This window comes from Haliotis rubra, unplaced genomic scaffold, assembly GCF_003918875.1.
Source record: "Haliotis rubra isolate DU_JTF1 unplaced genomic scaffold, ASM391887v1 Scf252, whole genome shotgun sequence".
Classification (NCBI taxonomy): Eukaryota; Metazoa; Mollusca; class Gastropoda; order Lepetellida; family Haliotidae; genus Haliotis; species Haliotis rubra.
In genome coordinates, this window is record NW_025766581.1 from 678,142 (window position 1) to 706,023 (window position 27,882).

Here is a 27,882-nt window from a genome sequence, read left to right on the forward strand (position 1 = left end):
AACGCATACTACTGAAACGAATACCAGTTTTTAGCTCATCTAGTAAACTGGAATCGGTGTGAGAGATCACGTGATTGTCTTGTGATTACAAAATGGCGATACCCTGTAGAGGAACGAAAGTTTTCCTCGTTATCGGTAAGTGTGTCTCCTTGTTTCGTCAACATTTAGCATTTAACATAGAGTCGTGTAGAATAAGAGGGGAATGAATTGTGGGGTACTTGACCGCCGGTCGCTGCTTTCAAGCAAACAAACGTTGAATATTATCATTGATTTCAGTGTTGTTACCAGTTGTTTTTACTGTCAGTGACATTATTGGTGTCAGCTGAGCCTGTCATAACGAACAAGGCTCGTGCTGACACTGGTCATAAGGACAATTGTAAACCCAACCAGGGTAAGGTAAATTTGGGAGTAGTGGACGCGTGCAACCTTTTTCACATTTTAATTATCGCCGTATGGAGGATGGAACCAGAGTTAGACTAATTAAAATGACCAACACTTTCCCCACCATGACCACGGGACCACTGTCCTAAGTAATCGGTGTTTGTGTACCACATGATTATCATCCCGGTTGTTTGCCTTTACGGTGTGAAATAATTTGAGCCATTTGACTCACCAGGACACGTATTCAAATTATACAAACAACTTCATGCTCAGACTTTGGTAGCCAAGACGTGTCTTGACTGTGTAGGACCGGATCACAGCTCTCGGCTAATACGCTTAGACCATCTATTATTGTGGCACATGATAACATCGGGAATCAGAAATACCAAACAGATTACGTCATAAAATTAATCACTCAAGGAGAAGTGATTTTTTTCAGTGTGATTACATTATCTACCACGATAATAGAGGGTTCCGTGATATAACTGGGCTTAGCATCATCCAGTTGATGTAGTTTTGCTTTGTCATCATGGTCATCAGAGTTAACCACAAGAGTTCCAATCTCAGTCATTGGTGTACATTGTGTTCATAAAAAAACTGAGTAAAAGTCTGATTTCCCGACTCCTTGGCCTTGACATGCCATGTGGTCATGGAGGAATGAGTATGGTTTTATGCCTCTTTTAGCAGTATTCCAGCAATATCATTGTCATGGTGGGGGACACCAGAAATGGACTTCAGACATTGTAAACATGTTGGGAATCAAACCCGGGTCTTCAGCGTGACGAGTGAACGCTTTAAACACTTGGCTACCCCACTGGCCATGACTCACTCACTCACTCTTGCCAATTAATTCCATATTGTTTTCAGCATTAATCTGCTGGGGAGTGACGTTTGCTGACAATCATTCAGAGTTGGTTCCCTTCTCTCGTGTCCGGATGATGTTCCAGAGTACAAGATGGATACTGCTTTGTTTACCATCAGAAATGACCAAAATCAAATGGCTCAACTGAGATTATACATGCAGAGTGAGGAATGTAACACAGTGAGTAAACTTTACATGGCTGACTCTGTATGCTCCACAAATATCACAGATCAAACAACGAAATGTCACGTGTGATCAAAAGGTGACTTTAGACAGCATCTGAAGTATGTACATTAAACACAAAGGTTCATCTCCTGGTGAAACAGGAATGTGTGTGTGTGTGTGTGTGCATGTGTGTGTGTGCATGCGTGCATCTGGTACATGTCACTATGATGCTGAGGCTGGCAGCATATGGTGCAGTGTAACAGAGATCTATCTCAGATTCTGAGTGAAGTAAAATTTTCAGGAAATCTGGGAAATCAGTTTGATGTTGTTATTGTTTGAAATTTGATTTACATGTTATTTTGTAAATTCTTCAGTATTGGGATTTTTTCAATAAAGTTTGCAAGTTATGGTATTTTACTGCAAACTAACCGGCCTCTGAACAGGTCTAAATAAGTCAAACTCTAATCAATTTCCTAATTTGAAATTATACATAGTGACCGAACAGCAGATAAGGGTAGCCTGTACTCTATGTGTATAGGATTTCATATACTGGACAAAAATAGTTAGGGATATATGTCAATATTGAAATTATGAATATTGATCTATTTATTAACTGACTCACTGATGAAATATCAATCATAAAACTACAAATATCCCTGACTTATTTTGTCCAGTATATTTTGTATCCAATAAAACCTGTCAGCTGTCTGTAATACAGGGCTTGACAATAAACGCGGGAAATGTTCAATCTGTGTCTCATTATTCATCTGTTCATTATTGATATATTCAGGTGTAATGATACTGAAAAGCATAGCATGCATATGGTGGATCATCTGTAATGTTCAGATGTAATTCATGATCACCAAGATATATCAAACAGAATATGTCCATATATCCATATACAGTGGAAACCGCCTAAGTAAAGACCGCTTAACTAAACAGACCTGATAAGTAAACACTTTTCTTTGGTCCCGGCAACTTTCTTCATTAATTATCACTATTAGAGTCTGGTTAACTAAACTTGGATAAGTAAACAATACCGCTTAACTAAACGTCTTCTCACTGTCCCTGGAAGTTAATTACTTAACAAAAGAGACTGGATAACTAAATTAGCGATCACCACATAATCCGACATCAGTCAGTCTCCAGCTAAACGAACATCCTACTTACAGCGCGCTGGCGTCATGCAGTAGACAATACAATGACAACTGGAGGCCAGCCCTGATAAGTTGTTCATTGTTACATATGCATACATATACATGCATATGGTTGTCATTTGCAGGTTTTTATAAGTTTGGATAAGTAAAATACCTGATAAGTAAACAATTTTGGCGAGTCCCTTGAAATTTTACTTATCAGGTGTCCACTGTATTACTATGGCCGCTATGCAGAAAAAATTTGTATCATTCTCACAACGAATGTTGTCAATTGTTGGAATGTTTTTCTTCGCATGGGCTTACTTACAAACCCTGATATTCATGAGGTGTATTTGTTCATTACGACTAGGGATGAGTTGATCCAAATATTGATCAGCGCAGTGCAATTGTCCTTGACCCAGTGGCACTGACAATACATTCGTTTCAGGATATTGTGTGACTATTATAAATCTATACTGAGCGATATGTTTTCACTGTTTTAGTGACCGTATTAAAATGCCCCAAATGGTGTTAAACAATACCTCAGTGAAACAAACAAACAGTGAAACAAAGATCAGGTCGTAAGTCGTAAGTCTTTGTTACATTATGGGAGTCATAGTGCTAATTATAAGATCGCTTTGAGGGACGGAGCCCTGGGTCCCATCAATTTGTAGTCTGCCATATAATTGTTGATATGTTTGTGTATACGATGTTAGATTGACCAGGGAATAGTGCCTGAATTTGTGTCCCATGCTATGGTAAATGTTGAAATGGCACGGCTGAAATGTTTTGAATGTAGTCTGGCATCATGACTCAAATTATGAAAATAATACACACCATGATTCATGTCATGGAAAATGTTATACTTGACCACCTCAAATGACTCAAAAGCTACTTTTGCACCCCATTAAACTGTTTATCTATGGCAGTCTTCATCTCACAACTTAACATGGATGTAGCAGTTTTAAACATGTTAAATGCCAGTGTACATAACAGGAAATCCTGTTTTGGATGATAGCATAGTTTGTGGGTTAGTTGGGGGCGGTGGGGTAGCCTAGTGGTTAAAGCGTTCGCTCGTCACGCCGAAGACCTGAGTTCGATTCCCCACATGGGTACAATATGTGAAGCCCATTTCTGGTGTCCCCCGCCGTGATATTGCTGGAATATTGCTAAAAGCGGCGTAAAACCATACTCACTCACTCACTTAATTGTGGGTGAGTTTATGGGACAGGGGAAAATAAATCTGAACTATTCTTGCAGTCATGATAGTGTTCAGGAAATGCAGCTCTCAAGTTTACATGTTAGATTTAAACTTAACTTAGTCTAGGAAGGGTGGAAGGGGAAATAATGAGGTTCAGCGACTGTGAGAGAGACTTGGTTACAGGTTTACATGATGTTTACTGATATATTAACAATAAATTGAAATGACGTAAATGTTGTGACATTTTAAGTTTAATTGGATCATCAAAAGATATGGGCACACTAATTTTCACAAAGGCACACATGGGTCTATATTATGTGTGTGGTACCCAATGGCACCCTTGAAACAAATTTTTATCGCTGTGGATATTACAATTAAGTTAACCAAAGACTTGTTAGTCAAGAAATCTGCCAAAACAGTTGATTTTACTTAGAAAAGTATGATCTGGATTTCATTACTGTACATTGGGAGTCAGTTTTTTTATTTACTTAATATCTTTAAGGAAGAAAAATGGCAATTTTAATTGGTTCAACCTGAGTTTTAGGGCAAAAACAATCGGTAAGTGAAAATATGAGAAGTAAGGCATAAGTTTTGCAGATATTAATTTAATATAATCACATTGTTTTCAATGATAAACTGCAGTTATAGAATCAGACAGAAATGTAAACTTGACAACCTCTTCTTATTTCCTCTCCAACCAGTGTAATCTCATCCCAGAGTGGGAAATTATGCCATCCCAGAACTGTTCCATACTAGTGGACACACGGTGGCCTGTGAGGATCGAGATACGTACAGTGATCGACGAGTCGGTCAAGACGGTCGACCCGTCCTGCAGTGAGGGCAATCTCACCATGATGTTCCTGGAGTATGGCGACTATGCCGTGTACATGAAATCTACAGAGAACAACGAGCAGGCCACATGCTCAAAGGTCATCATCATGAATGACCCCTCCGACTCAAATATACGTAAGTCTTGTTCTAGGCATGACAGTATATTCATGATTCTTGTTTCTTTTTTAAAGTTATTAGCATGATATATTATGGTACATTCATTTCCATAGAAGCTAGAATTTGCACGGGATGTTGATGTGTATGACGTACATGATGATAAACATATAGTCCTGGGTCCCAATCCACAAAGCATTCGTATCATTACCACCTGTTGTAACTCTATAGTTTATCATAAGCTTACAAATATTGTAGCTCTATGAAGGTTTTGTGGATCTGTTGTAACTCTATAGTTTATCATAAGCTTACAAATATTGTAGCTCTACGAAGGTTTAGTGGATCTGTTGTAACTCTATAGTTTCTCATAAGCTTACAAATATTGTAGCTCTACGATGGTTTTGTGGATCGGGACTGGATGTGTGAGGTTACGTTGTCTGTTATGTCGCATGAAATAAATAAGAGTATGTCTGTGTTTTGCAGAGCTTCAATACAGGTGTTTTAGTTTTTATTCCTCTGTAGTATTACTTGTAAATTTCGCCATGAAACTTAAAGGCTTGTGCCAGTGTTTGACTGCTGACACACTCAGATTGCTGTCGAAACTAATCTCAAAGCGATTACTGGGGAAAATAATACACTTATAAACTAGGAGTTCGTTTTTTATACCATGGCCAAAGGAACACCTAAGTGGTAGATTTGATTGGCTTTTTCTGTTACAAACTCAGATAAAGAAAGATTTAGAATAGTAAGTATTTGTCTTGCCTGTGTTGTCAGAAATATACAGTCCTGAAGCTTAAAGTTACCTATATTCTGTCATGAGGTACTTGGAATCCCGGGGCAATGAGGTAGCCTAATGGTTAAACTTAAAGCATTTGCTTGACACGCTGAAGACCCGGGTTCAATTCCCCACATTGGTACAGTTTGAGAAGCCCATTTATATAGAATAGTGTGGCTCTGTTTAATGTATTCTAAACTTTCTGATAATTGTTTTGTAGATACAGAAAGGAGGTATGCTTGTTGAATGCTTTACATGCTTAAGCTGAGGATTCAGAATTCTCAATGATGATTGGCTGTTTCGAAAATGTATCTACTATAGAGGTGTCCTTGTATCTTCACAAAAAGAGTTATTTAAGGAGTCGGATGTTTATGAGATTGGAGTGAATGGATACTACTTGTTTGATTAATTGTTTTGTCACTCATTGTTTTATTTTTCAGCCATCTATGTTGCACTTGGAATTGGGGTGTTTTTGGCATTGTTTTGGATCCTAATGAAATATCTATATAGGTGAGTTCTAACATGATGTTTGAATAACTTGAAACAAGTGGAATTTGAAGGTAACAATGATCTTATAATCAGTCAGAGGCAATGATCTACACAAGGCTTTCTAATGTGTAGGAATGCGGCCTATCGTCTGCGGTGGTGCTGAGACTGATGCCTTTGTACTAACTGTTGACCCTAAAATTCAATCACCGTACCAACTGTGGATGCGAACAGCGCGGGGGATTAAAGAGTCACAGTAAAATCATGAGTTTACTTGATAATAGTTTCTATCCTCAGGAATGCTTAATTGACAAGTGATGCCTTTGTCATTGTTGTCACAGATCCTGTACAGTGTGGATGGAAAGAGATAGATTAAGTCGCAGCTCATGAGTTTATGCTCAAAAATCAAAAATAGTTCTTGAAGATCTGGTTTGGAACTGATCTTCAACAACTCTCCCCCTCTTCTCCATTATTGTAATTACCAACTAACAGAATAGATTGATAGATGAATGCCATGTGCTCATACTGTTAACAACAGGCTTGTCTGTCCCAGTCTTGATTATCTACACACTGTTGTCATAGCTGTAAAGCTGGTGAGTATAGTGTTAAACAAGAAAACAAATACAAATACCGAGTACATGGAGCTGCCAAGTTAAGAGGATGATCACTCTATACTCTGGGTTGCCTGTTACAACTAGACAAATTGTGCAGATTGATGCTCATGCTGCTGATCACTGGATTGTCTGGTCTAGACTCGATTATTTAAAGACCGCCGCCATATAGCTGGACTATTGCTGAGTGCGGCGTAAAACTAAACTCACTCACTATTACAACTAGAATGGGTTGCTTCTGACCAATTCCAACTATGATCTTCATGGATGATATTCATTCCTGAGTGATTGTGGAACATACACAAACACAAGCATTATGGATGACAAACACTACAAAACAGACTTATACCTGACACACCAAGACACTTATAGAGATTTTCACAAAGATCCTACATATAACCCAAGAAAATGTAACTGTCTGGCTTTTGCCCAGTTAATATCTCCATTCACTATGATGCATTATGTTTCAGGAGAGGAATACTTCATCGAATAATATATTTCTGGAGCACAGAAGGAATGATGGTGGTAAGTTGGGTATTTGAGGAAAAGTGAAGATACCGGCCATGGTTTGACATAACTGCAGGGTCTTTTGAAGTGTGACTGAAAGTGTTCTGGTGCCTTACCTTTACGGCTGTTGTAGGTGTGTGATAACATATGGGTGTTATGATCACCAAAAGGACCCGTTGTACAGCCTGGTCAACATTTGTAGGACTAGTAAGGGACCGTTAATAATTTATGGCTAGGAGGTGTGAGGATGATGTTAAGGGGGGTCACCCATTTTGTTCCGGAGAGTTAAGGGGGTCATTAATTTTGTACTCATGCACTTTGGGTAGGTCAGCAATTTTGTACATAAAATTATTTAAAAATATGCTTAAAATTATTGGAGATGGGTCATTGATTTTGTGCATGACATGCTGGGGTGGTGGTGGTGGTGTTTCACTTACTTTGTACATAAAATTTAGGGGGGTCATTCACATTGTACATGTTACTCCATAAAAATCATCATCACCCCCTAGCCATAAATTATGAATGGTCCCTAGCAACTTCAACATCTCAAGTGTCAGGTGGCAAAGTGTAGTTATAGGTTGAGAGTGTTAACATCAGGAGAAATTGTGCATACAACTCTTGATATCATGGTAATAAAACATTTAGCCATGTTCACATGTTTTGGACTTCCTGGAAGTGTTCAACAGATATTTTCATCATTACAGTCATTTGAAGTGTTCACCAGCTTTGATAAGTATCATTTGTAGTGTTCCAAAAACATCCCCTGTAAGTCCTAATTCTTTCAGCAAGGTAATGCTGCGTGAATTACTTGAAATGTTCCTGATTAACAAATGAGAATGCTTGTCATAAGAGGCGACTAACGGGATTGGGTGGCCAGGCTCGCTGAACTGGTTGACACATCATTGTACCCCATTAGCGTAGATCGAGGCTCATGCTGTTGATCACTGGATTGTCTGGTCCAGACTCAATTATTTACATACCGATGTCATATAGCTGGAATATTGCTGAGTGCAGTGAAAAACTAAACGCACTCACTCACAAATACAATTTTCATTTCGCCTGCACATTAACGGAAGATCAGTGCTGTAAACATGGTAAAGGACTGCGACAGTATCTCACTGGTAAACAAAAGACATTAGGACCATGGATCACTCATAGATCCCAAAAGGGCCTTTTACCAGATATATTTGTATACAAGCTTTTTAACAGATATTTGTCTCATTGAAGCCTTTTACAGATATTTTCCTATACAAACCTTCTTTCAGATATTTGTCCCACAGGAACCGTTTCCAAAGCAGTTTCCCAAAACAAATGAGTAACCACTTGGCATCACAGGCACTACTCCAACTGGAACCATTTCACAGATATTCATCCCATATAGGAACCACTTCACATATATTCATCCCACTTAGGAACTACTTCACATATATTCAACCCCTATAGGAACAATTTAACAGAAATTCTTCCCATATAGGAATTACTTCACATATATTCATCCCACTTAGTAACCACTTCACAGAAATTTTCCCAATAAAGGAATCGCTTCACGCTTATTCATTCCAAATAAATCACTTCACAAATATTTGTGCAGAAGGGACCTTATCTCTGATATCTGTGCCACCATTTCATGGATTTTAATGTCCAATGGGACCTCTTTCTAAGATATTTTAACAAGTTCGGTGTGATGTGCTTTAGGTGTTTTACTTGATGTTACAGTGAATTAATTCTTTGAAAATCTGAAGCTTAAAATGCACTGCATCTTCCCTCTCACACTTATCCATTCACCTTGACCTTTATTTGACCTTGAACCTTTCCCACCAAGTCCAATCCCCATGAAATCCCCATGCAGTGTTGTTTGTGTTGTTCATGTGTTGTATTTGCTCCATTGTGAACGTGCCATGACCTGAAACCACTTGACCTTGTGACCTTGAACCTATGACCTTTGTGCTGCTGCACCCATAACAAATGCACGTTTATAGCACAGGTATTCCACACAGGATCTTGGAACTCCCACCAACATCAACGCTGGTGATGACCCAAATAAAGATGACAAGAAGGAGAAAAAGGAGAGGCTGAAATCACTGGACACATTCAGAGGGTAGGCATTTTCGGCATTTGAACAATGATGATGATGATTCCATTTATTAAATGCCAAATTCACCCATAGAGTGCTCCCAGTGCTACATTACAGTCAAATCCCGATGAGTCGAATGCCGGTGTCTCAAATATTATGCATAACTCGAAGTACCTGTCGGTCCCGACCATTCCCTGTTATAGTTGTCATCATTTGAATACCGGTTACACGAATTCGACGATGACTCGAGAAGAAAATTTGGTCCCATGAGATTCAAACAACAGCAATCTTGTATACATAAGCCGAAGTCAGTCAATGAGAAGTTGATTGGTGTAGCAAACTGATCCAGTTAACAAACCAGCTCGGCTCACACCTTTCCGCCTTTGACGGGTGAGTTCAAAAAGCAGATTAGTGATTTTAGGAAAATCACTGTCTGTGCTAATCAGACTGGAACTGATAAGGTGCCCATATTAGTGATATGGAAATCATTAGATAAACAAATGCTTAGGCGGAGGAATTAGGACTGGAATTCATCTTTTTTTCTACCATAATAGACATACCTATGTCCCGAATACATCGATAAGTCGAATTTATTACTTGGTCCCCAGAGATTCGACTCATCGGGATTTGACTGTATTTAGCTCCAGTAAATGATTGGTTGGTTTGTTGGTTGTTTAACACCACACTCAGCAATATTCCAGCTATATGGCAGCTGTCTGTTAATAATCGGATCTTGGCCAGATGATCCAGTGATCAGTAGCATGAGCATCGATCTATGCAGTGGGATACAATAACATGTGTCAACCAAGTCAGCGAGCCTGACCACCTGATGCCGTTAGTCACCTCTTACGACAAGTATGGGTTGCTGAAGACCAATTCTAACACGGATCTTCAATGGTTCAGGCTCACTGACTTGGTTGACACATGTCATTGTATACTATTTGTGTAGATCGATGGGCTCACTACTTGCCCATGTCCAGGTCTTCGATTTTTACAGACTACCACCTTCATAGCTGGAATATTGTATACTATTTGTGAGTCGCAACTCATATGTCCAGACAACAAACCAACCAACCAGCTGTAAACAACAACCAATTTCAGAGATCTCTTCCCAAGTTTTTATTCATGTATTTTGTGTCAAACATCAACACCAAGACAGATGTAAAAAGATACAATATCAGCATGTCTGCATTGTACTTTCATCCTTCTCTTGCAGGATAGCAATTTTGGTAATGATATTTGTCAATTACCGCGCAGGCTACTACTGGTTCTTTAAACACAGTATATGGAATGGCCTGAATCTAGCAGACCTTGTGTTTCCATGGTGAGTTGCATGTGTAAGTTGCATGCAGGGGGATGCGCATTTCTCTCCTCTCGGTGCCAACACTTGCAGGCCTTACATGTATTCTGTACTAACTCACTCAGTTCCTTTCAGTTTGTACTGGTGTAGAACTAATATTATCACTGATAGTTAAATATGCTCACAAGATTTGGAACTGAAATCACATTATTGGAAAGGAAAGTTCCAAATATAGCCTACAAAAGATATTTTGTGCATAAGTCTGAAAACCCAAATACATAAATTCCTGTTCAAAATGATTTGTTTATACATTTTTTTCATGCAATATATCCGATTTTCATAAAAAGCGTGCAGTTTATACTCTACATGCAAAGTTTTAATCGTATACTTACAATGATCATTCTTAAGAATCATAATGATAATAAAAGGTTTATTAACAGTGCAATATTTTCCTTTACAAATATTGACCATACACTAACAAGGTTTTGCATAGTTGCTTTAGAGTGGTGTATACATGTACATAATATAGCTTCTGTACCTTCATTTGAATATCTAATAATGTTTGTTTGCAAAATAATCATACTGGATTCTAGGCGCAAAAAATAGCATTATTATTATTATTAAATAATTCTATCCATTTACATATATATTTTTAATACAGGAATCATAGTATTTGAATCCCAGACTGTTACACATCAGGCTATTTACAATATCAACATGAGAGCAATGCTCCCCTAGGCACTGATTGTTCAGATAAGTTCACTTTGTTTGTGAACTGTGTGTAGATCTATTGTTTCACTGATCAATAGTCCACTGTCAGACTGACATGGTGGTCCATTTTGTGTAGCTACCCTGATCTTGTGGGCATGTGTAGCTGTCCTAGCACATCTACTTCCTACTCTCACTGTTTATTTTATTAGTATTTGTGTATCTCTCACTGTCAGTGAAGGCTCATGGTGCACCCCTTGTACATAAGGAAACAGTCGTATTTCCACATATCTGTGGCACGCAGAATCAAAATGGAATATGATAAGCCCAGCACAAAGACCTTGAATCACACATTGCCCTAAAAAGGCTGCTGCCGCCAAGTTCCTGGTTATTCTTTATTTCCGAAACCAACTGTGACAGGTTATTTATTTAAACAAGGAAGTGGAATTTAAATGAGACATTGTACTACATATACAATTTTACCAAACATTGCAGAAATGACACTGACGATGAACATGGGCCTTTATTGATTTCAGTTGTGCTGTTATAATTCTAAAGATACGAACAAAATGATCTTGCTGAATGTAACACCATATTAATTCCTTAAACTATTTGAATGTGTTTCCTCAAACTTGACCTGATAACATCATTTTGAGGTCAGGAGACAGGAAAGTCAGGTGAACATATGATTAGCCAATTTGTCCTGTGTTGTGGTGTACTGCCGTCAACAGAATGATTATACTTTTGGGCAATATTTTAAAATTTGACCTCTGCACACATTTATAACTACTTTGGGCCATGATCTACAAGAAGACTCCACCATTTTCATTATTATTTCCGTGATTATAAAATTTCTTGTTACTGATATTTGTTAACCTCTGTGACACATAAATTAATTGTTTCATTTTCCTTGTAACTACTTGCCTCTTCCATGATCTACAAGAAGACTCCACCATTTTCATTATTATTTCCGTGATTATAAAATTATCTTGTTACTGATATTTGTTAACAACATTTGCATGGCTCGTTCTCATCCAAAATGTTATGAAATAAGGTGTATGTGGGAGTAGTCATGGAGCTCAACTTATGTGTCAGTAGCATTTCCATTCATTCATTCATTCATTCATTCATTCATTCATTCATTCATTCATTCATTCATTCATTCATTGTGAAGTAGGCTTCTTTACTTACATTAAAAACTGTTGGACATTTGTTAAAGTGAGCATCAGTGCTGTAGCACTATTTATTTATAAACCTTTGTAATAGAAATGATGAAGAAACTACATTTGAGTTTCATTGTCTTTACTAAACTCTTGTTGCTGGAAGCTGACAGCTTTAGATAACACTGATATCCTTATGGTGTTCTCCTAAACCCTGGTGTTGTTATTGACATAATATATTCAGCCTTGTTCGTATCTGTAGAATGTCAGTATACGACTTTGCTGGTTGTAGACTGAGTCTAGTTGTGATGAACTTTGTCAACTATGGTGGTGGCCAGTACTGGTTCTTCAAGCACTCCCGGTGGAACGGTCTGCAGGTGGCTGACCTGGTCTTCCCTTGGTATGTTCAATCAGAACTGCCATGCCAGATGTGACCTCACAGAAATATTAGAAATACTAGCATTGTGTTCTAAATATGATGGATGAGTGAGCTGATTGTCATGTCATACAGCTTTTGACAGTATTGCAAATATTGAAAATCAGCTTGATGTGGTAGGTAACCTGAAAGATCAGTCTCTGCATGAACCACTCCAGCATGGGTTAGGTGATGACAGACCACAGATCCTACTCAGGGCATACATTCAAACCAATTAACAGCTGCCATCTTTAGTGGACAGATCACTGGAAGATATCTGTTTTGATCCACAGACTCATCATACCAAAAGATATAAAATTATGGTACTTGTTGTTACCAAGCCTGATTCTCCTTATTAAGGGGATGAAAGACTGACTTGTATGTTAGTATGCTGTGTCTTGAGTGGATATCCATGTTAAATTATGGCATAGTATGTCACTGGGCTGGCACTATAGGGCATGCATAAGTCCATGGTATTGTGCACACACACACACACACTCACACTCACTCACTCACACACACACACACACACACACACACACATATCTGTGTAATTGTCTTGTATGTGACATGTTTAAATCCAAATTCACTCACTCCAGAACCAAGGGACAGCCTCCACTGGTGTAGTGGTTAGAAGCGTCCGCATACATGAAGGTGTCATGGTTCGATATGACTGTGTAAAATATGGTACTTGTTGGTCCCTGCCTGCCGCCAGGCATTAATGGGTACAACAAGGACTGGTCGGCTCGGAGTCAGTATAATGTGTCTGAGTGGGGTATTCATGCTTCACTGCGGCATGGTATCTCAGTGGGCTAGCACTATAAAAAAAACCAGCTTAAGTCTGGGCTAGTACAAGCAGCCGCACATACACATACACACGCATGCACGTCATCATGTGAGCGAAATATTCTCAAGCACGATGTTAAACCCAATTTCACCTCACCTCACCTCCAGAACCAAGGATCAGCAAAGACTAAAGGGACACAACTCTGTATAGCCAGTGGAGACTGCCTGAACCACTCGTCCAGCATTATCCTAGTTTATGGGTTAAACATGTTAAATCCATAGTTGGTCGATTATGATCCTTGATAGGTCAGTACCATACTCATGCTGTTGCATTATTTTCATCAAAATGGCAACCTGTGCTACATGGCATCTCTAAAGAGACAACAGACGCTCACTCACTCATCCCAGCAGCTGAAAACATTGGTCTGACTCATGATCTAACTCAGATATATCCAGTTTCCAATTTTGAAACTGCTTATTTGGTCAGATCTGTGATAATTTCTGTAAGGTCACACAACGGTCACGCCTCATCAGCCAAACTGACCCAGTCTCCATCTCTGACATCACTGATGCAGCCGCTGGTCAAGCCTTAAGCTGAACTGACCCAGTCTCCATCACTGACGTCACTGATGAAGATGCACACAAGCACGCCCTCTTTACTAATTGCCTGACTGCTTTTCAACACGTCTAGAATGAGCTTAGTGGTGATGAACTTTGTCAACTATGGCGGGGGAGGGTACTGGTTCTTTGACCATTCTGACTGGAACGGTATTACTGTGGCAGATCTTGTCTTTCCGTGGTATGTGTGATTAGTTCATCTTCAGGTGATATACTGATACTCAAATATTGTAGCAGCTATATAATAAATGAATATTGTCATGCTTATTATTGATTTGAATATCTCTCTGTCACCTTGCTTGTTTGTTTTTGTGACGTGTCTAGTTTTTGGTGATTTTAAAGTGAAGGATCAAATTTAAATTGTGCGTTTTATTATGATGTAGTTGATCCATCGAATTAGATATTAGATATGTTAATGTATTACTGAAACTAAATATGCCCACATGGGCCTCAGTTGAGCCATGACAAACTAAAAAACTTTTTTTAGATAATGAACAATAACAAAAAATTGCACAAAATGTGAATTTGATGGATCTAAATGTTATTGGATTGAAAAGTAAATGTACAGTGATACCATTGTCACATGGTCTTCCCAGGTTTGTGTGGATCATGGGGACATCGATGGTCTTCAGCTTCAGCAGCCAGTTGAAGCGGTCAACGCCAAAACTGATGATGTTCTGGAAAATTTTGAAGAGGTCAGCCATCTTGTTTGTGCTGGGACTTATCATAAACACAGACGGCACACCAGGAGGTGAGTTAAAATGGTTGTCAAAGGGAAGTGAACATCTCATTCAACTGAGATATAGTTAAATAGTGCTGTCAGTGGCAAAAAACAGCAAAACAAAGTGGCATTTATGTGGTCAAACTCTGTGGCTTGCCTGATAATGGGTCATCATGCCCAAGGGGTGGAGGGGTAGCCCAGTGGTTAAAGAGTTCCCTCATCATGCCGATGGCCCGGGTTCGATTCCCCACATGGGTACAATGAGTGAAGCCCATTTCTGGTGTCCCCACCGTGATATTGCTGGAATATTGATAAAAGCGGCGTCAAACATCTCACTCACTCATGCCACAATGAAGTTCCTGTTTTCAGTCAGAATTTTGCTTTCTCCAAACTTACATGATGACTGGAGGAAACATGGATGGATCCATGACCACAGAATTATGTGGTAACAATATTCTGCTGAATACTGTACACATACTGTCTACAGCATGGGGACCCGTGAAGGCCCGGGTAGAATGAACCTTCAGTCACCCATGCTTGCTGAAGAGGCGACTAAAGGGATCGGGTGGTTAGGCTCGCTGACTTGGTTGACACATGTCATCGGTTCCCAATGCGCAGGACCCGTGAAGGTCTGGGTTAGAATATTGATCTTCAGTAACCCATGCTTGTTGTAAGAGGCGACTAACGGGATCGGGTGGTCAGGCTCGCTGACTTGGTTGACACATGTCATCGGTTCCCAATTGCGCAGATCAATGCTCATGCTGTTGATCACTGGATTGTCTGGTCCAGACTCGATTATTTACAGACCGCGCCATATAGCTGGAATATTTACAGACCGCCGCCATATAGCTGGAATATTGCTGAGTGCATTGTCGAGTGTTCAGTGTTCCATTGCCCACAATGGTACAAAGTGTGAAGCCCATTTCCGGTGTCCCCCACTGTCATATTGCTGTAACATTGCTGACAGGGGCATGCAACCCTACTTACTCCATCCTTCCCTCAAAGGGCAACCACTGTTAAACCAGCAGGAATTTGGATTAGTACAAGAAGACACGTGCATCCTCATCATTACTTGAGTGAAATGACCTTGAACTTGGCCTTTTAATGAGGTGAGGTGAAATGGAGTTTTATGTCGTGCTTAAGATTATTTCGCTCATATGATGATGCATGCGTGTATATGTGTGGCTGCTTGTACAAACCCAGACTTGAGCTGGTTTTAAAGTGCTAGCTCACTGAGATACCATGCCGCAGCTAAGCATGAATACCCCACTCAGACACATTATACTGACTCTGAGCCGACCAGTCCTTCTTGTACCCATTAAAGCCGAACGCCAGGTAGGGACCAACAAGTACCATATTTTAACGTCTTTTGGTATGGCGCAGCCAGGAATTTAACCCACGACCTTCCGCTCTCTGGGCGAACGCTCTAACCACTACACAACGGAGGTGGTCCATTTTAGTGCTTCACCAATGTGCAAGCGTACAAATCGTTATTTTAGGATAAGACTATATCCATGTCAGTACAAGGTCTTTCTAATCAAGCCAAGATGTAGACTATCTCTTAATGTTTGATAGAAACATATAGTTCCCTTTAAACTGGACCGCCTCTGTGATGTAGTGGTTAGAGCGTCCGCCCGGAGAGCGGAAGGTCACGGGTTCGATCCCCGACCGCGTCATACCAAAAGACGTTAAAATATGGTACTTGTTGGTCCCTGTCTGGCGCTTGGCATTAATGGGTACAACAAGGACTGGTCGGCTCGGAGTCAGTATAATGTGTCTGAGTGGGGTATTCATGCTTCACTGCGACATGGTATCTCAGTGGGTTAGCACTAAAGAACCAGCTTAAGTCTGGGCTAGTACAAGCAGCCGCACATACACATACACACGCATGCACGCAGTCATATGAGCGAAATATTCTCAAGCACGACGTTAAACCCAGTTTCACCTCACCTCACCCTTTAAACTGAAAATGAGCACCAGTGATGAGGAAATTTAGACTTACTTCATTAAGGGCTTTAACATTGCTGATTGAGAGAGAACATTTTGTGGTTTAGGAGCTGTGTTTCTGCGACTGAGGGATGGTGGGGTAGCCTAGTGGTTAAAGCGTTAGCTCGTCACGCCGAAGATACAGGTTTGATTCCCCACATGAGTACAATGTGTGAAGCCCATTTCTGGTGTCCCCCGCCATGATATTGCTGGAATATTGCTTAAAGCAGCATAAAACCATACTCACTCACTCACTCCTGTGACTGATGGTTTTGTGTGTTTGTTGTCCCAGGTGTGGAGTTTGATGAAATCAGAATACCAGGAGTGCTACAAAGGTTTGCTGGGACCTACCTCATTGTAGCAACAATACACATGTTTTTTGCTAAAACAACAGATGAACATCAGGTAAGCCTTGACTGGTCTTCAAGTCTCATGTGTCCATACAAGGCACCACTTTTTAAAAACAATTGGTTGACTCATCTGAACTAAAAGTATTGTCATGGAAAAATATGTGATATAGTATTTTTTCTGTTTTATCTGTTATTTTCCTGTCGACCATAACTTGTGAATGAAGCTTAACCCTCGTGCATATGATCCCAGAAATTATCGATCACTTTAAAATGATCATTTTACTCTGATTTTTTAAAGGATTTAGCCTCAATTCTTCACCACCTTCATTCCAACATGTTCATCTACACATGACAAAACTTAGAAAAGACAAATATTCCCTTGATGATTGTAATCTGTTTGGGTAAAGATGCCTAGATGCTCAGAAACAACAGGGTGCATCAAATATCCACAGCTTCATATAATTCGAAATCACAACTGCCGATTAATGTTTGTTATCAAAGGAAGGGAAACCAGATAAGTTGTGCTAAAGGCTTTTCTGCGAGACTTCTGAACTGCAGAACACAGAAGTTTCGATTTAATTTTAAACATGGCTACATGGAAAAGTGGGTCTGTTATGTTGGCAGCACTGCTGGTGGTCCCCGGTGCGAGACGTCCTGGACTACTGGCCAGAGTGGATCATACACCTCATCATGGTCGCTGTGTGGTTGGTCATCACCTTTGCCCTGTCTGTGCCCGGATGTCCAAGGTGAGTTGGAGGATGGTGTGCTGAGTATAGGTTTGTGGAGCATCCAGCCAACTCATTCACCAACCCTATAATTTGTGGATGTATATTTATACTGAAGGAAACAAATAAGGTAACACTATTTCACCCCAGTGTTTATATTTTCAACCAAAGTGCAACACAAAGTTTGGAAAAGACATAGAAAAAGAACGGAACACTTGTTCTTTCATGTGTTCCCTTATTTGTATACATCAGTATATTTTCACCTAGTCTGTCATACAGACCCTAAAACATACATGTCCAAGAAAGCCCATGCAAATCCAGATTATGTGGCAAGTCTAAATTTCCACAGTTTCAGGAAATGAAGAAAGTTTCAGGGCTGCTTTTCATTATATATATATATATATATATACCGGTATATATATTTAATATGAACTGTGTTTTCTGTAAAAGATGTTCTTTTCAGAGACTAGTTGTTAGTCTAATTTTCACCCACCGAGGTTGAGTAGAATGATTAAATACAAAAACTGCAGTAAATGTTGGAAGATGGCACACAGTTATTGATGTAGTTAGTTACAGTCATCCCTTACAATAACGTCGTTCCTGATACCAAAGATTCAGTTAATCCGCAGGGTAGAGCATGTCTCACCAAAAGTTCATGTGATTACACATTGTGTAATGGGAGTACAGCGATGACCTAATAAACCGTCTATTACAACACGTGTTCCCCATAACTATAGCCTGTTTGCAGTGAAAACCTACCGATGAATTTCACTCTCAACGACAAGGTAAATCAAATAAAGTGAAATTAAGATTGCGAATCCTAATAATTTTACCTTGCCAATTGAACATTCAAATCTCAGAATTTTATTCAACTTAGGATAAAATTTGTTTAACAAACGATCATAGTTTCAAATCGCTATTATTGGTTTGTATTACAAGGGGGTATGCACTTTAAATGAAACACAGAGAACAAGTAATGTTGGTTTAATTAATGCTCATCACGTAACGCACGTGCATTTGTTTCACTGTTCCATCTACTGCGCTTACCCCCTTGTAATACAAACTAATAATAGTGATTTGAATCTATTGTTGCATGAAAATAGTGGCTTGTTGCGCGCCTGTTCTGAACCATACAGGAATTTCATCATGGCATCAACGAGAAGCAAACGCCGCCTCAAAGAATGCTTGGATGACTGCAGCAATCTTTTAGGAATGTTTTTTAAAAAAGTTCATCCCTGCAGTAACAGAATACCTACGGTCATTGCAATTAGATGAAAATTAGCTGTAGCTATTCTCTTAATTTAATGAACATCTGCCCTGCCCTACCACCAACAACCACACTGATGTCAAAAGATGGAAAATATTGAGCTATCCTTCAGCCAATAGACCAAGGCATTATACCAGCGTTTAAATCACACTACAGTAGAGACTAGTGAATTGTGCTGGTGAGGCTGGACTCACTCCCTTGGATTTTCTGAAGACCGTGAAAAATGCTTTCACCACCTCCCACATGACCTGGCAAAGTGTTTCTCTGCATGCAATTGAAAAGTGATGGAACAAAGGGCTCAGTGAAGCTTTCACTGCCCTGATGACGTTGATTTCCTTGGATTTCAGCCAGAAGACATAACTGACGCACTAATAATGTACGAAGTGCACGCAGAATGCCCTCATCACCAGCCCAGAACCAGTAGAAATGTGTGTTTCAGTGAGGTATTGAAGGCACATGTATATTTTTCAGGGGCTACCTGGGTCCAGGTGGGTTACATGAAGGAGGGAAGTATGAGAACTGTACGGGAGGTGCAGCTGGCTACATCGACCGCCTCATCTTCGGGGACTCCCACATCTATCGCAACCCTACAGCCAAGGTAACCACTGGTCAGAAGGAATGCATGTTCACTTATAGTCCGTTTGGCTCAAAAGCGGACCGATGAATTGCAATCTAACTCGAAAACTAATAAACATAACATACTCAATGAAACGCTGATCATAATCAAAACATCATACCCACTCTGTGAGGTTTTTGCAGAATTTTTGTCCTAAAAATAATAAAGTTGTTTAACAAACTATCATTAAAATATTGACACAGTTCACTGTTTGTTACGAGGGAGGAGTGCAGAGAGAGGGACAGCCAGGTGTTCGAGAAGCACGTTCACAGACAAAGTTATTTATTCATTAACCTGTGCTGTGCCGTCTCCATCCATTCTCGAACACCTGGCTGTCCCTTTCTCTGCACTCCTCCCTCGTAACAAATAGTGAACTGTGTCAATATTTTAATGATAGATTGTTAAACAACTATTTTATTTTTAGGACAAAAATTCTGCAAAAACCTCACAGAGTGGGTATGATGTTTTGATTATGATCAGCGTTTCATTGAGTATTTTATGTTTATTAGTTTTCGAGTTAGATTGCAATTCATCGGTCCGCTTTTGAGCCAAACGGACTATAGCATGCTCAGCAACCCAAGCTTGTCGTAAGAGGCAACTAACGGGATCAGGTGTTAGGTTTGCTGACACATGCCATTATATCCCAATTGTGTAGATCAATGCTCATGATGTTGATCACTGGATTGTCTGGTACAGACTCAATTATTTTTCATTATCACTGGAATTTTGCTGAGTGCAACATTAAAAAACAAAATATCAGCTCAATCTGGTCAATAGGTGGACATTGTTTATTGGATTCCTTATACCTGACCTTGAGGATGAACATTCGGGTTAGGAGGTTATATATGACAGATTCGAAAAGAAGTGGTACATTCTTTGTTGAAACAACAAGCATGAATTGAATCTTAGTTATGTAGGTTGATACTCATTGTTTTCACCAACAACCATTATGTTCTGGTCAGGATTCCATTTTATAGAGGTCGCTATAGTCTGTTTGATTTCATTTGAGACCGATGAATTGCTCACTAACGCAAAATCTAATAATTTCAACAAATCCAACTTTTGTCACATGAAATCGACAGACTAACTCTGATGATTTGTCTCATAATTTTGGAGCCCCGAATAAAAAAGTTGTTTTACGAACGATCATTATTTTGTTGTCACCTTCCCTATTTCTTACGAGGGGGACTACTTGCTGGTAGAACAGCCAGGTAATCAACAAGCGTGTGTAGTGTAATTTCAATTCCACACATGCAACTCGCACACCTGGCTGTTCTAACAGCAAGTGGTCCCCTCTCATAAGAAATAGCACAAATCTTTGGTGTGGCCTGCCATGATGTTACTGATATACCCCGGTATTGCCGAAAGGAGTAAAAACCATACTCTATAAACAATTCATACATACATCCACTTGCTTGTCTGGTCCTGACTTGTTGTAAACCACTGTGAAATCAGTGTAGAATTGTTGGCTACGATGTGAAGCCTGTCTCTCAGTATCACTCTCTAATGTTTGCAGGCTATCTACAAGACATCCATGCCCTATGACCCAGAAGGGCTGCTGGGGACCTTGACCTCCTGTTTCATGTGTTTCCTAGGACTCCAGGTATGACTGACACTGTAGACAACATCGGTCTGAATGTTCTCTGACCGTTTTCCATGAAAACAAATAATTATGACTTTATTTGGGCCTAGCATGTTCCAGATTATTATGTAGAGGGTACATGTGTTTACTGATGATGATGATGATGATGATGATGATGATGATGATGAGCTTAGCCTGTCCCAGATTATTATGAAAAACATACATGTGTTTACTTTCAATGATGATGATGATGGCGACGACGACGATGATGTTGAGGACAACATCTGCAGGTATCACATTAATGATGTGACCATTTTGAACACACTGACTTCATTGATATGTACAAGTTGCGACACTTTACAGGCCGGAAAGATCTTAATTCAACAAAAAGACTGGGCCAAACGATGTAAGAGATTTCTCATTTGGGGCATAGTATTGGTAAGTTGTTTCGACTTTTGACAGTTAAACAGATGATATTAATCCTTTGATGGAATCATTACAAAAGTAAAGATTTAACATTTTTAGACATTGAATTGCTAACACCCATGGACAAATTTACTTTTTTCATGTCTCAGAATTAAATATTTTTGGCATGGTTATGACAATAATATCTTTTTTAACTTTGCATTGCAGGGAATCATTGCTGCTGTCTTAAGTAAAGGAACAAAAGATGATGGTTTTATTCCAATATGTAAGAATTTATGGTGAGTAGTCATGTATGATGTAACTTCAAAGCAACATAAACATGATGATGTTGGAATATGACATGTTTTAGAGAAATATACTATGTGTTAATTTAATGTCTCAATATTTGTATCTGTTCCAATTGTCCACTGTGTAGACAATGCAAGCCTAATACTATGGATACCAAAAGTATGGCAAACAAGTCTGACCATTGTGAAGGGCAAAGTCAAATACTAGAGTTATCTCCCTTTAACATTTCTTAAGCAATTGACACTTTGGAGTATAGTAAATGCTGTATATATATACATATATATATCCTAATGGTTAGTCAGCTCAGTGTTGAAACATTCAGAATGAGGTCCCATTCCCAACTGAAGGTTTGTTCTCCATAAATACTTATCATGTACAACCTGATAGATACAGGATGGAATATGTCATTCATAACACATAGTAGGAAAACAAATGGGCCCATGTTGTCAGACTCGCCGACTTAATGATACATCCTGTCATCCTGATTACATAGATCTTACTTGTAATGTCAGTCACAGGGTTGTCTCTCCTGGACACGATTATTTGTATAGTTATCATTTGTATTGTCATATAGCTGGAATATTCTTTTGTGTGACGTTAAAATACACATTAGCAACAAATCTTAGTGTACAAACCTATTTACAGGTCCTTGTCGTTTGTGCTGGCACTGTCAAGCTTTGCTTTCATCCTGTTCATGCTGTGCTACCTACTGATTGATGTGTGGAAGGTCTGGAGTGGAGCGCCGTTCTGCTACCCAGGTGAGATGCTTGTTGGGATGTGGGAACTACCTGGTGCCTTGTATTAGCAGCTGTTTTAGTAGCCAGTATTGTGTACCTGAACTGTTTCACAAAGTAACTGCAACACGGAGATCATCGTAGGATTCATCTTTGTGACTTTGTTATGGTTACGATAGATTCTTTTGGACTTTTTGGAGTAACCTTCGATGGAATGGAATGATTTATGTTAGACATTTGAAATTTTAAAAAGATTGTAGTTAATAATTGAACTATATGGGTTCAAGCACCTGCCTAATTATTAAGAACTACTAGTCACTGAAAATGTACACAGTTCATTAACACAGTGCTGGCTGGTACATTGTAGAAGCATGTCCTAGTGTTAGTGCTCTGTAGTGGTGATGGTGGTGGAGGTGGTGGTTAGAAAGTGGTTCAGTTGTGAAGGTGTCTCACTTGTAAGGTGGATAGTTTAAGAATGTTATGTTTCATCAGGCCTAAATTAGTACACTGTTTTATGTTCTTGGGAACATTAGGACAGAGGTTCCCACTCAAGGGAAAGGGAGATAAAGCAGTAGGTATGAGTCAGGATAAGGAAGAATTGTTTCATCTGGCTTAAAATAATGCAGTGTTTTATGTCTGTGCCATTAAAATATCATACAGTTGTAGCTCGCCTGGATGTCATGATGCCATCAGACATTTACATGTACATTTTTTTTAAATAAGGACTTTAAAAACATACCAGTTTTAGATCTTAAAGTTATTTTTACAAAAATTTCTTATGAAAAAAATTAATGGAAACACTCACAGTTTTATAATTTGGCTTTGTCATCAATGTGAGTGTGAAGATAAAGGTGAATATTCATTACCGGTAATCATTTCTAGTTATTCAAATCATCTATGCTCATAATGCTTCTGGTTTGCACCTACATCTTGACGTTAGTTTGTTTATTCACTGTAGAATACATTCACATTGTATTCCCTCTGTCTGTACCTGATAGGACACGGGGGCAGGTCCCCATGTTTACACACTGGGTACGATGAGGGCCTTCGATAACTGGGATGGTTTATCATTAGCATGAATTGTTGCCCATACTATCAACCACTGGTTTGCCTACCCAGACTGGATCAAATACATGTATATTACTATGTAGCTAGATTGTATTATTGACTTCTTTGAGTGGCATTTTAGAAGTTGGGACATACAATATTGAACAAACTTTATGGATAACAACTTCTTATATTTTGTGAGTGCGATAATTGAATACAGATTCTTGTACCGTTGTCAAGAAGAAATGACAATGGTACAAGAATGTGTATCAAAATGTCGCACTCACGAAATTAAAAGAAGTTACTATCCATGAAGTTTGTTCAATAATGTGATGTTGACTGTTGCACATTAATCACTCACTCACTCTTACTAACTTTTGTTGTAGTATAATGACACAGATCTAGAAATAATTCTTGAAATCAACATGATCTGTAAATCCATATCATTCAAGGCTGCCCCTCTGTATCAGTAGGTTACATGATTCTCCCTTTTCAGGGATTTAGTGCATTGATCAATCTTCTCACCTTCCTTGGCAAAATAAGGTTTATTTGTTCACAGGTACTCACACCATCAATTGAATTTATGGTTAATGACTATATTCAGTAAACATTTTGAAAAGGCTAATTAATTGCTGTTTCGTTAAAGGTGAACGAAATGCCATACAAAATATGATAATTTATTCATAGGCATTCCCATATTTTGTTCCAACAATATACAACATTTAACACGACGATCAGTTTTTAGGGAAGCCAATGTCAAAATTGGATCTAGTAATACTTCAGTATTTGAAGATAATAATAAGAATCTTGAATCATTTTGATCACATGTTGATTATTTCTGGATCTGTCAGTAGCTGCTTTTTCTGTTGTTTACCAGGCATGAATTCCATTTTCTATTATGTGTGCCATGAAGTGTTTTCGTCATGTTTCCCTGTCACGGTGGCTGTGCCGGACAGCCATAGCTGGGCACTGTTCATGGATCTGTGGGGACCCGCTCTCTGGTGCTTAGTCACATACCGGCTGCATGTAATGAAGCTCTACATTGCTGTGTAACAGTGTGTGGAGTCTGTGTGTTGTCATGGTGAAGGTACTGCTTCCTGTTTTCAGTTTGAGTTTCTTGAAAAGTAAACTCTTTTTTTAGTTATGGTTTTGTGGTGTCTTCTGAAATTTTAATATTTTGAGATAATAATTCAGACCAGATCAAATTTATTTCTTGTTTTACGGATCAACCGGTCATATTTTTGAAGAATAAGAAAAAAATTAAAAATTAATTTTTCCTGCTCAAAGAATAAAATCCTAAAGTTTTTATTGGCCAAAAACGTAAACTTACAACCACATTTTTTTTAGATTGTTTTTTGCCCCATATACACTTCATAAATTGCGAAAAGTAAAATACTTTAGTATTTAAAAGGAATATTAATTTGACTAGTGATTTTTTAAAAAGTTTTCCTCTCCTGCGTTAAGGTTTTCTGAGGACAAAAGCAAGAAATAAAATTGGTCTGGCCTCACTGAAATCTTTCACATTATGTCCTTTAGTGCAATGTAATTTTTTATTCATGTCGATATTAATATGGATTTGTTTCATAGCTTGTGCATATTATTACTATCCATTTACCGGGTACTAATATTTACTAACACTGCTAACACTGTCTCGCCATTTCACTAGATGTAAGATTTGTTCTTGTACTATGCTTATAGACTACTCAACCCATGGTGTTTTGTTTCATGTGGCTGTAGTTAATCTGTCATGATGGGCGGTGGGTAGCCTAGGGGTTAAAGGGTTCACTTGTAACAGCAAAGACCCGGGTTTGATTCCCCACATGGGTGGGTACAATGTGATATTGCGGGGATATTGCTAAAAGCAGCATAAATCGAACTTACTAATCTGTCATCGCATGACACATTAACTATAGACATATGAAAACTGTGGGTGTTGCTTAAATTTTGTTGAGTAGTATATATAACAACATGCTTGTGGTGAATAGGTGAGGTAAAATGTGGTTTAATGTCGTGCTCAAGATTAATTCGCTCATATGATGACGTGCATGCATGTGTATGTGTGGCTGCTTGTACTAGCCCAGACTTAAGCCGACCAGTCCTTGTTGTACCCATTAATGCCGAACGCCAGGCAGGGACCAACAAGTACCATATTTTAACGTCTTTTGGTATGATGCGGCCATGGATCAAACCCATGACCTTCCACTCTCTGAGTGGTGAATAGGCTGTATGTGTACAAGGATTGATGTTATTCCAAATTGTATTTAATACCATGTGAATACATGTAATAAACTCTGAGATGAACAAGTATTGATGTGACTTGTGTTCAGGAATGGATTGCACAAAGCTATTTGTTTATTTGAAATAATTAACTCCATGCTTCAATTTCACGTTGCTGATTTCCCATCACACTTACAGTTATGTGTTATATTCATTAATGTGGACAATAACATTTGTTTCAGGACTGAACCCCATTGTTTTATATTTTGGACATGAAGTGTTCTTTGGCCGCAGCCCTGTGTATTTCCACATTGTTCGCACTCATGCATCACAACTTGCAATGACTGCCTGGGGTACATTCTTCTGGTTCCTCGTTTCCCTGTATCTCTATGCCAAGGACATCATCATCACTGTCTGATCATCTGTGGCATTGAACATTAAAAGGACATAAAGTAGAAGTGATATGTTCAGGAAATGAACCATCTTTCTCTGGCCAACTAGTCTCTATGAAAGTGTAGTTTTTACTCTTCCTTTGAAACTTTCCTCAAGAAGATGGAAATGGCCAAGAAATGGACGTAAATGGAAGTGGAACGTAATGAAATGCGTTTGCACTTAAGTAGACATCAGCCATGTTTAAGTCAATTAAAGATGTACTTGCCTCCACAAATTAGGCTTGAAATGCCTGTGTACTGGACCCATCACGACTCGGACACATCATGGGCTACATCCCCTTTCACACATTTCTGCATCCCCAATTACATATTTCAGAATCAAATTGACAAATATACAGAGAGCTTTGCTTTGTGTGAATATATTGTTGTGGGTTGATGATAATCTGTGATTATGTGTTATATTTAGTTATAAATATTTCATTTGTGGTTGTATTTTTATTGCTCATGTTTCATGACAACATATTTTGCATTGATGACACAAGATGCATGAAGATAGTTATCAATAATTGCTTTGCATGAACATTATCTAGTACATTTTGTAAGTAATACTTGATTTTACTGGATTGTTATCATTACCTTTTCACAAAATCTCGAGCACATGAACTGTGCTTTCCATCTATGATCATATTTGTAATCATTATTCACCTTGAACATATGTCATAGGAAACATGGATATTAAGGGAATGTTACTTCTGTGTGGGGCACATGGTATGTATATCCCATTTTCATAATACTGACTCAAAAAACAAGACTCATACACAAAAACGTATCACCAATACAAGATTGGGTGAGGAATACTCTGCAACAGTAAATGTTGATAACATGCATTTTTGTTCATTTTTGGATTTCTGTATAACATTTCATGTGATATTTTTGCAGTCAGCCAACCTTGAGATTCTTTAGGACGCTATTGCGGGACACAATCATAAACTACAGGTCTTTAACATTTACTGTTATTTTTCTGTAATATAATATCCACTGACATTCTTTAAAGTAGAATGAAAGAAATCAGATACTTTTTAATGTAATAGGTAATTTATTAAAGATTAGGGATCATAAGGATATTCTTTATATCTGAAAATTGCTTTTGAGAAAAGAATTGTTTAAATTGTTTAAACTTAAATCTTCCAAGTCACATAGTGGATACACAGCGTTGAAAGTAGACTAACGCTTAGTCTCTGAATATATATATTTTTGATAGTAACAAATAAACACATTTAAATTGAAAAGGAGCAGCAGTGAGATGGGAGATTCAGAACCTGGGGAAATCCTCATTTAGGGGGTCACCACTGTAGGGAGGGCTAAAAAGAAGGGAAAATAATGTAGTCGAGGGACTATGGG

General features: G+C 38.7%; 1 protein-coding gene across 7 annotated transcripts; it reads left to right on the forward strand.

The window, feature by feature from the left end:
* The first annotated feature begins 49 nt into the window (after positions 1-49).
* On the forward strand, positions 50-27,859 carry LOC124279564 (heparan-alpha-glucosaminide N-acetyltransferase-like). Of its 7 annotated transcripts, XM_046715398.1 has the most exons (17): positions 50-135; positions 1,249-1,423; positions 4,447-4,711; positions 5,906-5,975; positions 7,033-7,087; positions 9,049-9,167; positions 10,360-10,467; positions 14,727-14,881; positions 17,130-17,242; positions 17,812-17,933; positions 19,651-19,777; positions 21,312-21,398; positions 21,741-21,815; positions 22,011-22,081; positions 22,737-22,849; positions 24,750-24,959; positions 26,332-26,471. In XM_046715398.1, exons 2-16 carry the CDS (start codon positions 1,337-1,339, stop codon positions 24,923-24,925), a joined length of 1,743 nt encoding a protein of 580 aa, XP_046571354.1. In that variant the 5' UTR covers positions 50-135; positions 1,249-1,336; the 3' UTR covers positions 24,926-24,959; positions 26,332-26,471. The 7 variants fall into 7 exon arrangements, with proteins under 7 accessions (XP_046571354.1, XP_046571353.1, XP_046571352.1 ...); XM_046715397.1 differs by lacking the exon at positions 24,750-24,959 and having other exon boundaries at positions 26,332-27,859; XM_046715396.1 differs by lacking the exons at positions 10,360-10,467; positions 24,750-24,959 and adding an exon at positions 12,604-12,711 and having other exon boundaries at positions 26,332-27,859.
* Positions 27,860-27,882: the final 23 nt, after the last annotated feature.